Source organism: Athene noctua, chromosome Z (assembly GCF_965140245.1).
Source record: "Athene noctua chromosome Z, bAthNoc1.hap1.1, whole genome shotgun sequence".
Lineage (NCBI taxonomy): Eukaryota > Metazoa > Chordata > Aves > Strigiformes > Strigidae > Athene > Athene noctua.
Genome location: NC_134077.1, coordinates 75,151,599 through 75,164,422, shown reverse-complemented (window position 1 = coordinate 75,164,422; position 12,824 = coordinate 75,151,599). Strand labels below are relative to the sequence as shown.

General features: G+C 46.4%; 1 protein-coding gene across 2 annotated transcripts in view; it reads right to left on the bottom strand.

Moving 5' to 3' along the window:
• The window catches only part of CORO2A (coronin 2A), a 61,960-nt gene that overhangs the window by 17,239 nt on the left and 31,897 nt on the right, over positions 1–12,824 (bottom strand). For both annotated transcript variants that reach the window (XM_074932274.1, XM_074932275.1), the window contains exon 2: positions 3,820–4,020. In XM_074932274.1, coding sequence (XP_074788375.1) covers positions 3,820–4,020 — 201 coding nt within the window. The remainder of the gene's footprint in view (positions 1–3,819; positions 4,021–12,824) is intronic.

The window sequence follows — 12,824 nt, the reverse complement described above, 5'->3', positions numbered from 1 at the left end:
TCAGATGCACACCTGTACGTAGAAGTGAAGCTCTTCATGTGCTGGGGGAAATTGAATTCTACAGATTGAAAACTATTTCAGTAACTAGATAAGTTTTCATTCAAGCAAGCACCTGACTTCCACAGTTATGTGTAGAGCTTGAAAATGAGTAATTTTTCAACCACTCGCTTTCTAAACTCCCAGCATTTCTGAAAAGTAGCCGAAGTCGGAATTCTTTGACAAAAACTAGTTCTAGTGGGACAGTTGTTAAAACTCTCCCAGCAGATTTGTACAGGGTAGATTACTGTGAGATAGGTCAGCCTCACCTCTCAGGTGTTCTCCAAAGGCCACTAACACACCTTAACATCCCATCACAGCACAGCACTCACATATGGCATCAATTAGGTGAGGCCTGAGGGGTCATCACAGGTTTTATTTCATAGTCCTTGACTCCAGAGAGAAGGGAGCAGGGCTTGTGTCTAGGAGGTCTACACAACCACAGATGTCCTCCCTTTCACACCTGGTGCTGACAAACTGAAAGACTGGAGACTGCAAAGACTTGGACACAAATAGCTCCCTGTCTCTTGAGACTTAGTTCTCATTTTGGTATTGCTCTGCTTTATGCTGCAAAGGAAGAGACAGACTCAGTCTCAACTAAGTCTGGTCATCAGAGAAGGAAAAAGGCAGGCCTTTGTCTTTCAAAGAAAGGCCACAAAATTGCCCTCTGAGTCAAGATCCTTCCTAGGCATGCAGTGCATGCATTTCCCCAGCACATCTGCCAGAAACCAACCTACACCCAGGTCACGCTATGGGAAAACAGCTCATCTCCTAGTTAGTCACTCAGCCCATGTCTCCTCAGACTTGCAAGATTTACAAAAGCATTCAGTCTGTTCTGGGCACCAGGCAGGCCCTGTGGCCACAGCCACTTCCCTCCCTGGTGAGCTGTTGTGCCATTCCATCCAGCTGGCTTCAGTAGCACATCTTCATAAGGACCTGACACATCCAGCAACAGAAGACCATTCTCCAAGTGGTGGCAAATATTCAACTAATTCCTCTTCAGGTTGAATGCAAAGGTCTGCTGAAAGGAAGCTAGCTATGGCAAAGAGCTCTTTGCTATATAACCTCTGCTGCTCCCAACCCTACCTCACCCCAGGCTCTCAGAGAGGAAGAATGGTGGCGAAGGCAAGAAGTGGTATTTGTTCAAGGAGACAAGAGAGAGCTGGGTGTCCATGACTTAGCAGGAGAGGAGCACAACAAACAAGCAAGAAGGCATGGTTAAACAGAGCGAGATTGAGCCTGCATTGGAGCATATCCTGAGGCAGGCAGCCCCTCCAGTAGCACATGCAGAATTAACTCAAAACAGCATTGGAGGTACAAGAGCAACTTCCCAGGCAGGCTGTTCAACCTCCCTGGAAAGTGCGGCTTTCCCCGTCCCAGCTACAATCTCCCACTTTGGTTAAACATGATCTCCTGGCCCTTGGGCTCTTCCTCCAGACTGTGGCATGCTCAGGATGTGGCTACTCCCTGTGAATCCAGTCAAAAGTAACCACAGATCAGCTGGCCATCATGAGAGGGCAATACCATCCCAGGCACATGTCTCCAGACTGAGCTGCCTTCACTGCCCTGGCAGCTAGGGGCACAAGCCAAGATCCTAGTACACTTCTACCATGGGTCACCACCACAGGAGGAGGTGGCAGCAATAAACACCACCACCAGGAGCACAAGTCAAAAGTTGCTGCTTTTCACCAGGTGGCACCAGTTTGGAAGCATATAATGAAAAAAAGTAACTGGTATCAGAGCCCCCAGACTCAAGGAACCTCTTTCTGTGGCTGGCTGAGGCTGCTCTCACCCCACAGCATGGGTCAGGAACAGGTGTTGGAATTAAAAATTGGTGGTTAGCAAAATGTAAACTGACCTTGAGGTTAGAAGAATGATTGTGGATAACTGAGGCAACATTACGGAACACCATGCTGTGTGAAAAACAGCACTAAAAAAGACCACCTGCAAAGCGTGGTTGAGTGTGTGAGCAGTAAACAAGTAAACCCTGGAGGTCAGTAAGATGCAAAAGTGAAAACGAACCTATGTAAACAGGTGGTAGTAAATTGGGAGCTTGCATACAGTGCAGAAGCATTGCTCTTGGTGATGCTCCCCCTTCAACAAACTTGCGTGAGTTTGTCATTACTCAGCGCATCGCCCCAATCCCAGCTGGTCCAAGACCAGCAAACAGGTAATCAGAGAACAGCTGTACAAAGCACAGTGCATACAGATGCTCTCCCTGATCCACCACCGAAGGTCAAGCCTCAAGGGACTTCCTGAACTACCTGAACAAACATAGTTCATAAACCAACTCCTCTCCCTAACTCCATCCCGTTTGGAACCCTTTAAATTCTTCCTGGTTCGTCAGTACCCAGAGAAGTGTGCTCCACATCTGAACTGCAGAAGTGTTCACATCTGCTGCTAATGGTCTTCTCCCTGGTCTCCAGGATTCCCTTCCATTCACCTCACAACTCAAGACAAATTGCTCCTCATGCTTTTTTCCCCACCCTCTTCACAGTTTTATATATGTTGCCAATTTGTCTTTTTTCCCAGACTGTTTGAGGCTAACCTACAGAGCCTTTCCTCACATGAAAGACGTTTCACATTTTCATTGACATACTTAAATTATCCTTTTCTGTACCTTCTAGTTCTACCATGCCTTTGACTTCTGCAAGCAATATTTCAGATGTGGGTAGAGTATCTGAGCAGATGTTAAGAATGGAAGAATTGCTACTGAAGACTAGCCAAGCTCAGAAAAGGTGTGAAAACAAAAGCATTAACAGTAAGCAGTGCAAGCACCTTCAGCTCATTTTGCCAACACTTTGAAAACTAGGTCCCACCCCATGTCCCACAGTCACCAGCTGCCTGCTTATAGATGCAGCTCTGTGATAAAGACAAGTTCTTCAGCCTCAACAGATCATGGTCGAGGGGGCAGAAGTGACTCAGTCAAGAAAAACAGGGTAGTGGTTAATTTTAGAAGGACAGTCTCTGAACAGCACCAGTGGTGAAAGAAATGAATAAACAAAGTCTAGAAGGGCCTGGAACTGTGCTAGGTTCTTCAAGCATAGCCAGTTTGCTTTCATCCTTAGCAAATATATATTGAAACAGTAGCATTGCAATAGCACCATCAATTAACTTTTAATTAAAGGCTGAACTTTTGTCTTTCATCTGTTCTGCCTTGATTCCAGAAAGCTCATAATCTCATATTGAAGTTAATCCACATTATGCATGCCTAATTTTTCTGAAACAATAAACATCAGAAAGACAGCTTCTCCCTCTCATCAGATCCCTAAGTCATTAAAACCCATAAACATTGGATTTGTTTCTGAAAAGAAACTTTTTCCAGCATCAGTACTCGAAGTTTAAGAGTTTCATTGCCTGATAGCCATGTCTCCATTCCTTCACAAAGGAAAAGGTAGAGCAAAACATACTATATTCTCCTTTGGTCACAGCTGAAGTCATGACACTAAAGCACCTTTCAGGTTTTGCCCTCTGTATCTACTAACTGCTTTTTTATTCGCAATTTCTCTGAGGAGACAAACATCTGAACAGCATAGTTTCTGCTGCTTATACAAGAAAGACAAATGAGCTATAAAATTAAGGAAGGTGTTGAAAATTTGCAAGCAGCAAGTAGACATCCCAGGAATCACCTGCCAGGGCATCTGGGGCACCTTCCATCATTTTGCAATTTGGGCAACAGCATGAACTGAATACCCTCTGTGCAATCTAGCTCCCTAGAAAGCCCAGCTCTCCTCTAGCCTCTCAATGCACTCTTGCAAGCCAGCTCGCCTCGGTGGAGCTCACCTGGTGGATGGGAATGACAAGGAAGGCCCCCCCACCCGCACACTCGGTCACCACCGCAATGAAGTGGGGATTCACGGCACAGAAGTGGTTGTCGTGGACGTTGCGGGTGATGGGCACGCAGTCATAGCACTTCTCCTTGCTGGCAGCTTTGCCATACACATGGCGAAACTTGGAGCTGCGGTACTGTGGGTGCCACGACATCTGCAAGGAAAGAAACACAACACTCCATGACATAAGGATGGGCCATCCTGGCAAGGCTTGCAGACCCCCACTTCCCTCTCCCCAGCACAGGCTCACCCCCCCATTGGGCTCCTCACACCAGCCCTCAGCTAGCAAGTGGCAGCCCTGTTTTTCTCTGCTGATATTCAGCCCTTTGGATGCCCTGTCTCTGCACTCACTGCGTATCTCTGATGAAGATAGGAGAGTGCAGGAGAGAAAAGACAGGTCTCTCCATTACCAGCCAGCTGGCTGTGCATGCCCAGCAGTCCCTGTCATGTCCCACTCAAACAAGGGAGACAAGTGACTTAGATTCGTAAATTCCCAATGGAGTGGACAACAGCGAGACAAGTCTCAAAGTTCAAACATTTATTAATTTCCCACAATGTACTAACTGGATACACAATAATTGACCAAGTACATAATGAGTTATGGCAAGCAATATAAATGCCTTGTGTTACCTAATGATAATAAGGAAAAAGAAAAAAAGAAAAGAGATAGGTAGAAATAGCAATCACCGGCCTGGATTCCTGCATCAGTCCTGCCAACAAGGGATGTTGGGATTCTTCTTCCCTTCCACTACTCACCCCCCGCCTCAATTTATACAGACTTACCTCTCCTCTAGGTCAACCTACCTATCCACATATCCCATGTATAGGGAGGAGTAAGGTGCTTCGTGGATGATGTAATTATCATTATCTTGTTAATCTCCATTAGCATATGCAGGGGTGTCAACTTTAATATGCACTTTGCGGGTAATGAAGCAAAGGTCATTCACCGGACAGATGGCCCTTGAAACTTTACAAGATGCACCAGAGTGGAACCATCCTGCCTTCACAGGGCTCCCTCCTCCAGCCGCATCCTGTGCTATCCAGGCCGCCTTATCAGCTCCAAACTGCACACTGTCCACCTGTGACTATAGTTTCGCTACTTTTAAGTGTTTGAGATGTTCCTTGGTTCAGAATATTCTCAGGCTGTTTTTTGTTGCAGTCATCTCTCACAGTCCCTATCACTGGGGCAGGGCCACATGGCAGCAAGTTTAAGAGGAGATGAATCCTGGTAGCACAGGGCTCAGGAAGCACATGAAAGATACAACATCTTGGGTGAAGAAAGCCTGAAAGATGGTGAGTGAACACGCCAGTCTGGATTCATGCTTCATTTAGCCCCCAGGTGGTTCAGGACCAAAAAGAAGCCTGAGTTTTGCTCACATGAAGGGAAAAAAGTGGTTTGACAGATCATAGGAATAGTTACAGTCACCTGGTGGTGTTTTTCCCACTGACAATGATGTTCTGCATGTCTGATTTATAACTGCACCACAGCCCTCTGAGAGACAACATTTTAAATGGTGTTTAAACAAGATACATAAAGCATGCTAAACCCAAGAATCCCTTCCCATAGAGAGCAGTGAAGCTTACTGGAACTCATGCAACAGATTTCAAATAGGAAACTATCGGTGTTGGGCAAAAAAGGCAATTCAGACTACTAACTCCTGCTCTTTCCACAAGACCTAGACAGTAAAAGGCACATGGTGGGGATGGTGAGAAGATTGTACTGCTGAAAGGAAAAGAAATGCAGATCAGGCAAAAAGGTTATGGGTGAAAAAAACCCACACAATCAGCTGGGAGTATGGGGAAAGACTGGAAGGGGGCTTGTTTTTACTCCATACAGATCTGTTTAACACACATGTGGTGAACAGTATTATCAGTGATGCTGGATCAATGGTACTCCAGTTTAAGAGGGGAACCCAACCAAGCAGCTTTAAGTTACAGCAAGACTTAGACCATTCAGTCATGTGGGTAAGCATTTCAAGGGAAACATGCACTCAGTGGTAGGAAGCCAAGTGCATCATAACCTGACAAGCAGGGTCTAAGCAATTCTAACCAAAATGTCCTTGTTGCTGGCACAGTATTGCATCCTCCTGGGATGACTATTAAATGCTAGGAATCTGTATTGCTTGATCCTGATCAGTCAAACCTTACAAGCACCCATCAACACAAAGATCCACTAAACTCACATCCTGCATCACACGGTAAGATCTGGGCTGTGAATAGTGCTAGGACACAAGTCCTGTGCTATTCCCTGCCTCTCCCAAAACACTGGCACAGCTCAGAGCCAACCCCACTTTGGACAAATACACATACCTGTAAAACATCAGTCCTGGCAGATCACCGGTTGCTTCACAGTCATTTTTGTTGCTCTTTTTGACCGTGGCATGTTTTACCTATGTTAACCCTGCATTTGTCCATATTCTTAGCTGATTTGATTTCTTGTGCAGAAAACATTACATGCAAAGGATCCCTGATACCATGAGGGCTACCTCTCCCAAACAAAAACAAAGAAATGCAAGTTAGTTGACACAGAAAGCAGTGATCCTGGGAAACTAGTCTTGGAATAAGGGATGTTCACAGGCAGAAAGAAAGCTGAGGTGATATAGCTAGCTCCCCAAACAGCCCCAGAGGTGCAGCATTCTCCAACAACTTCATGCTCATTACAGTGGTTAGGTTTACTCACACCGGCAGGGGGGGAAGGGGGGGCGGGGAGGAAGGGGGGGGGGCGGAAATCACTGTATTGTCTGAAGGCAGCTATTCCTTCTTATGACAGAACATTATCTTTCCAAAAGGAAATTAATTGCCTGGCTCCAAGGAACTTCTAGCTAAACTGTTTTTGAGGTGGGAGAGTGTGATCTGGAGGTTGAAGGCTCCTTTGCAGAAAGGAGTCATCAAGCACACAGAAAACATTACCGCGATACTGCTCCTACAGAGAGCAGGAACACACAGCAAGATACTGACATCCTACGCAGACTACCTGTAAAATGTTAATAGCAAATAAGGAAAAAAGGAAAAAAAAGGAATTAAATGCCCAAGTTTGGACAGTGCTTGGGAAAGACAGCTCCCACCTATTTCAATTTACAGAATCAAGGTTCAGCTGCCACAGGACTGGACTTCAAAACACCTACAATTTGGACAGCAGGGCAAGATACGACTGTGAAGATCGTAAAATTGGCAAAGACAATCCGAGGAAAACAGTGCCCCTCTTGACATGATTGCAGCCACAACAGAAAGCTCAGTATTAAAAGAAAAAACTCTTGGATAAAATATGGCAAAAACCAGCTTGAATAGGGGCAGCATTAGGAGACTGCATCTGGTACAGGGAGAGACTGCATCTGGTACAGGGGGAGACACTGATTCCAAATAAAGCAGACATATGGACATAAGTAAAAGCTTGTTTGGAAGGAGTGTGGAGTGTTCTGCACTAGAGGTTTCTCAAGTGGTGATAGGTCTCCATTCCCAGAAATCCTTTAATGACTTGATTAGACAAAGCAATATCCTCCTTGATCTATTGTTCCTAATAGTCCTGCTCTGAACCGGAGGTTGAACTGGAGAAAACCAAGGTCGTGGTGCCACCAAACCATACTGAAACCTTATCATTTACAACTGAAAAAGCTCACATCTTCACTAAGTAAAATAAGCCCGTGTGTAGAGCCTGTCTGCTATGAGTTGCAGACAAGATGTGGATCCTCAGCAGAAGACAATAGTCCCGCTGGCTGTTAATGAGCACAGCATGGCCAGGGCTCTGACAGATCTCAGCTATTAGACAGTGCAAGCTATGGTGCCTGCAAGAAGATCCTTGCAGAGGAAAGAGATCACCATTCCTAGAAGTTCTCCATCAAAGTTATGTATAACTGCAGGCCCAATACCAAATGCATAGGTGAGTGAATAGGTACTAAAAGGACTACAGAAACACTTTATACCCCAAGCAGGTCCCCAGTGCAGTCTGTCTTCATGCAGTTTGCTCAGATCTGCTCTTCCACTGCTGTCAGGACAATACAGGACCCAGTCACAGGCCACTGGTAGCCCTTTTCCATCAGCAGTCCTGGCCCAGCCTCTTTGGTTAGCTCCTGTGCTTGCATGGCAGGTTAGAAGGGTCCTCAGTCTACACCTACAAGTCCCTTCTTTTGTTTTTCTTCAAAAAGCTGCAGGTTTCCCAGTTTTCTTCTTCTCCTCTTTCTACCTTCCCGGACAGAAGGGACTGGTTTATTCACTCCTCATTCTTGTACTTCAGCCATCTTGACCACTCTCTACTCTTTGTTCTGCTAGATGCAATGATGTATTTGTTCCTGGGAGAGACAATGTGACTGACTGCCACGTCCACTCTCCAGGGCTGACAGTGTAGCAGAGGGACTAGCCAGAGGGAAGAGAGGCATCTCCACTCCTTCCTCTCAACAAGGATAGCAGAAAGCGCCATAATGAAGGCAGAGCTGGGAAAAAAACACTCATGGCGAGGCAAGGGGAAGAAGCATGGTTTTCACAGCACCTCCCATGCAGGGGCCAGAGAACCCATTCTAGTCCAGTTGGCAAAAAGCTGGGCTTGCCTCCTTGCACAGTGTCCTGATTTTGACTGGGATAGAGTTAATCTTCTTCCTAGTAACTGGTACAGTGCTGTGTTTTGGATCTAGTGTGAGACTAATACTGAAAACACACTGAAGTTTTAGTTGTTGCTAAGTAGTGAGTGCTTCTCCTAAGTTAAGGATTTTTCAGTTTCCCATGCTCTGACAGCAAGCAGGTGTACAAGAAGCTGTGAGGGAGCATGGCCAGGACAGCTGTCCTGAACTAGCCAAAGGATATTCCATACCACAGAACATCATGCTCAGCATATGAACTGGGGGGAACTGGCAGGGGATGGATCACTGCTTGGACATTGGTCAGTGGGCGGTGAGCAATTGCACTGTGCATCACTTGTCTTTTCTTGGGGTTTATTTCTCTCTTTTTTATTATGTTCCCTTACATTACTATTATTATTTTATTATTGTTACTGTTATTTTATTTTTGTTATTAAACTGTTCTCATCTCAACGCACAAGTTATACTTTTTTTCCAATTCCGAGTGAATGAGGGGCTGCATGGTGCTTATTTGCTGGCTGGGGTTAAACCACGACACACAGGTGTCAGAAAAGGCAGCTCTGTGAATGCTGTGTGGGAGACAGGGTGTCCTCACCTTACAAGATGCCAGCTTCTGCTATATCTCCTGCTCCCAGAAGGAGCTGCATTGTGGCCCGAAATGCCATGAAATGTCTGCAGTGCAAAAGTCCAGATGCCACTTCTGAACACAGCTGGGATGAGAAACACAGAGAGCCAAGCAGCAGCCCAGATAGAGAAGCTGGGAAGAGCTGGGCTGGGAAAAACACTTCTCTCTAGGGCTGGCTGTACTTGAGCAGCTCCCAAGTGCCTGTTTCGGAAGAACAACATAATGTTATCTGCTGCAGTCCTGTACCAGGCAGATAACTGGTCTTTCCTCTTTTATTGTCCACCCCTGCAAGATTGTCAGCTCAAAACAGCTTTGCTGGAGAACAGAAACAGCTTCCTGGCAATGAGCACAGATGGCCACTTGGGCCACTGGCAGCATTTCCCACCATTCACTCTTGAAGGCAAGCTCAGCTTGAATCCTCTCCCATCTTGGATGAGTCCTGCAGCAGGGCAGCCTCCACCTTCTCCATAAGAGCCTTTGAGCTCCCCAGATAACCCCACACTCCACATCAGCTAATTTCACATCAAGCTGGTCAGTCCATGCTGTGCCACAGCAACACATTTCTGTGTTCATCTCACCTCTTCCATGCCCCACTCTTGCCTACCACTCCAACATTAGAAGGCAAGTCTTCTGGGGGCTGGGGGCAGCAGGGCTGCAGCATCGTCAGAGCTGACTCCATGGGCCACAGGGAGCTAGATGCAAAATCCTCTCTAGAGCAGAAGGCAGAGTCACCTCCATGGGATCCCTCTCCCCCCTATCTCCCTCTGCTCACAGGCCCAGGCAGAGCCCTCAGCACCCACTACCTCACCAGGCTCATCCTGGGGTGGTGGGATCTGCCAGGGCGTTCTGCTCAGTGTTCTATGCAGGGTCCTTCTTTCCCATTTTCAAACGTTCACTTCCCCCTTCTCTGTTTTCCAGTTTTGTCAGCCACAATTACTTGGTTTCCTTCCAGATTTCCTCTCCCATCCATAGTACAGAAGAACACAAAGGGATACCAGGTAAAAGAAGGTGACCACTGTCCAAATATTGTAGGGCTGGGCTTAGGAAAGCTAAAGCCCGCCTGGAGTTGAATCTGACAAGGGATGTGAAGGGCAACAAGAAAGGTTCCTACAAGTACCACAGCAGTAAAAGGACAACTAAGGAAAATATAGGCCTGCTGAGGAATGGGGCAGGAGCCGCTGCCAGAAAAGGCTGACACACTGAACTGACTGCAACTCCTATTCCCCATCCCCCTGTGCCACTCAGGGGGTGGAGGTAGAGAAATTGGGAGTGAAGTTGAGCCCAGGAAGAATGGAGGGGTGGGGGGATGGTGTTTTTAAGATTTGGTTTTATTTCTCATTACCCAAGTCTGATCCGATTGGTAATAAACAAATTTTCCCCATGAAAACTGCTGTTTGGAGGGGCAACCATCTTCAAAAAGTCTTCAAAACTGTGCAAACAGCAACTGGTATAAGGGATGGGTGGGTAGAAAGTGAGGGAAAATACACCAACATTTTGTCAACAAAACAGGACTGGTTTTTCATTGCAAAAATTTGCATCACCACCTCAGGAAAAAAAAAAAACAACCATATTTATGCATTTTACAGAGTCTCAAAATTGAATATTTTGCATAGTCCCTTAACAATATGCTTCCCTTGGAGGTTTTCTAGGAGTAATGGGATTAACTTTCTCCCTGCACTGGAGGGCTGGCCCCCAGTGTACAGAGGGTCTCTCCTTGAACAGCAATGTCCAAGCAAGGTGAGCCAGCATGGGCAGAGCCTAAGGTCCTGAAAATCCTGGGTGTGCAGCATCAGATAAGGCTTGAAGCCACAGCCCAGGGATCCCCAGGTCACCTCACCTGCTTGCGGGGCAGCAAGGAGCTAGGGTGCCCACAGCTGGGGCATGCAGACCATCCCTGCACACTGGGCAGTGACCATAGGCAGCATATCCTCATCTTAAGAGGCAGCTGGAGCTGAGATCTGGGTCTCCTTATCTGGTCAAGGAGGTAGAAGATCCCCCCTCACTTGCTGCTTAGTTCTCTGCTGTTACTATCCCAGCAGAGACTGATGCTGAACTGACAGAAAGATGAAAGGGACTGATGAAGGCACCATTGGCCCTCTGCCAGCATGGCAGAGAGACCTTTGCGTCCTAGAGAAAGGTGGAAGGCAGCATAGCCTTTGCAATCCAAGAATGAGCCTCTTGCCTTCCCTCCCCATCATCCTGACCTTATTCCCAGTATCACCAGCCTCTCTGTGGATGGAGGGGAAACTGGAATGGAGGGAGACACTGTAGATTATACTAGTGTTTGTATGCTTCTAACCATACAGCTGATGCAAAGAATGTGTTTAGCACTATCCTCCCCTACCCAGCTCTTGAAGACCATGTCCTGGCAGCTTATGGTTATCACTCCCAACCTCTTCCAACAAAGAACATTAAGGAGATTTTTTTTCTGAAGCTGTCAATAGGTCCTGGAGTAGGATACAATGATCCCTGCAAGCACTCCTCAGAAGACTGCTTACTAGGTTGCAGTGGGCAATCAGCACAAGATTTTTCAGTCTGGACAGTGCTTCCTAGACAGCTTCTGCCCATTGACATGTGCAACCCTCGCACTGGGAGCACTATCTCATGAAAGAATATACAGTGCTCTATATGAAATTTTTTGCTTCATAGTTCCTCACTGCTGGCATAAACAGAGGAAGCAGCTCCTTTGACTCTCTAAGCAGGATAATCCAACTTCAAGAGATATAGAAAGGACAGACAGTTTTAAATTATTCAGTTGATCCAAGGAAATGATCACCTACTTTGCAACTTATTTACTTATAGCAATATAAATGATTTCTGAATATTGCTTAATAATCCTGCTTGCCCTGACTGTTCTGTGGAAGCTTACCTGTGTTCACCAAAGCAAAGCAGTTTTCTGTGGAAACTTACCAAGAATTACTATGTTCGACAAAAATATGTTTCTTGTTCTTGGAAAGCAGATGTGCTCTAACTGGTTTAGTCTTTGTAATGAATAGATAGCCATACATAGATGGTAGAAATTGATACATTGGTACTTTTAGGTAAGATAGAATGAGTAAACTGGCTGAAACCACTCTTGTTCAAGAAATTGGCCAAGAGAATCTGCACAGGCTCCAAGGAAAAGTACAAGGTGAGAAAGACTATGAGCCTTCCTCCCAAAGACCCCCAAAGATGACCACCAGGAGGCAATGGGCAGGTGCAAAGAGAACATAAACTGCTGACACCAGCCTCTAGAACTAACCCAGCCTTACTTATCCATATGGATATTTGTATTATGTTGTACTGGGTCTGGCTGAGCCGGAATTGGATTTCCCCTATAGCAGCCCTCACGGTGCTGTGTTTTATGCTGGGAGCTGGCAGGGTGTTGGTAGCACCCTGGTGTTGTGGCTGCTGCTGAGCAGTGCTTACACAGCACCAAGGCTCTTTCTGACATTTCCACCCCCACTGCGACAGGGTGGGCAAGATCTTGGGAGGGGACACAACCAGGACAGCTGACCCCAACTGACCAAGGGATATTCCAGACCATGTGACGTCTGCTCAGTATAAAGCTGGGAGAAAGGAGGAAGGGGGTGGGGTCACCCTTGGTCCTCCCAGGCAACCACTCCGCGTATGGGAGCCCTGCTCCTGAGAAGGCCCCACAGCGCCTGTCCATGGGAAGTAGAGAGTAAATCTGTTTGCTTTTTTTTGTTTCTATGTGCGGACCTTTGCTTCGCTTTGCTTATATTAAAACCACTTTTGTTTTACCCACAACAGTTGGTCTATCTT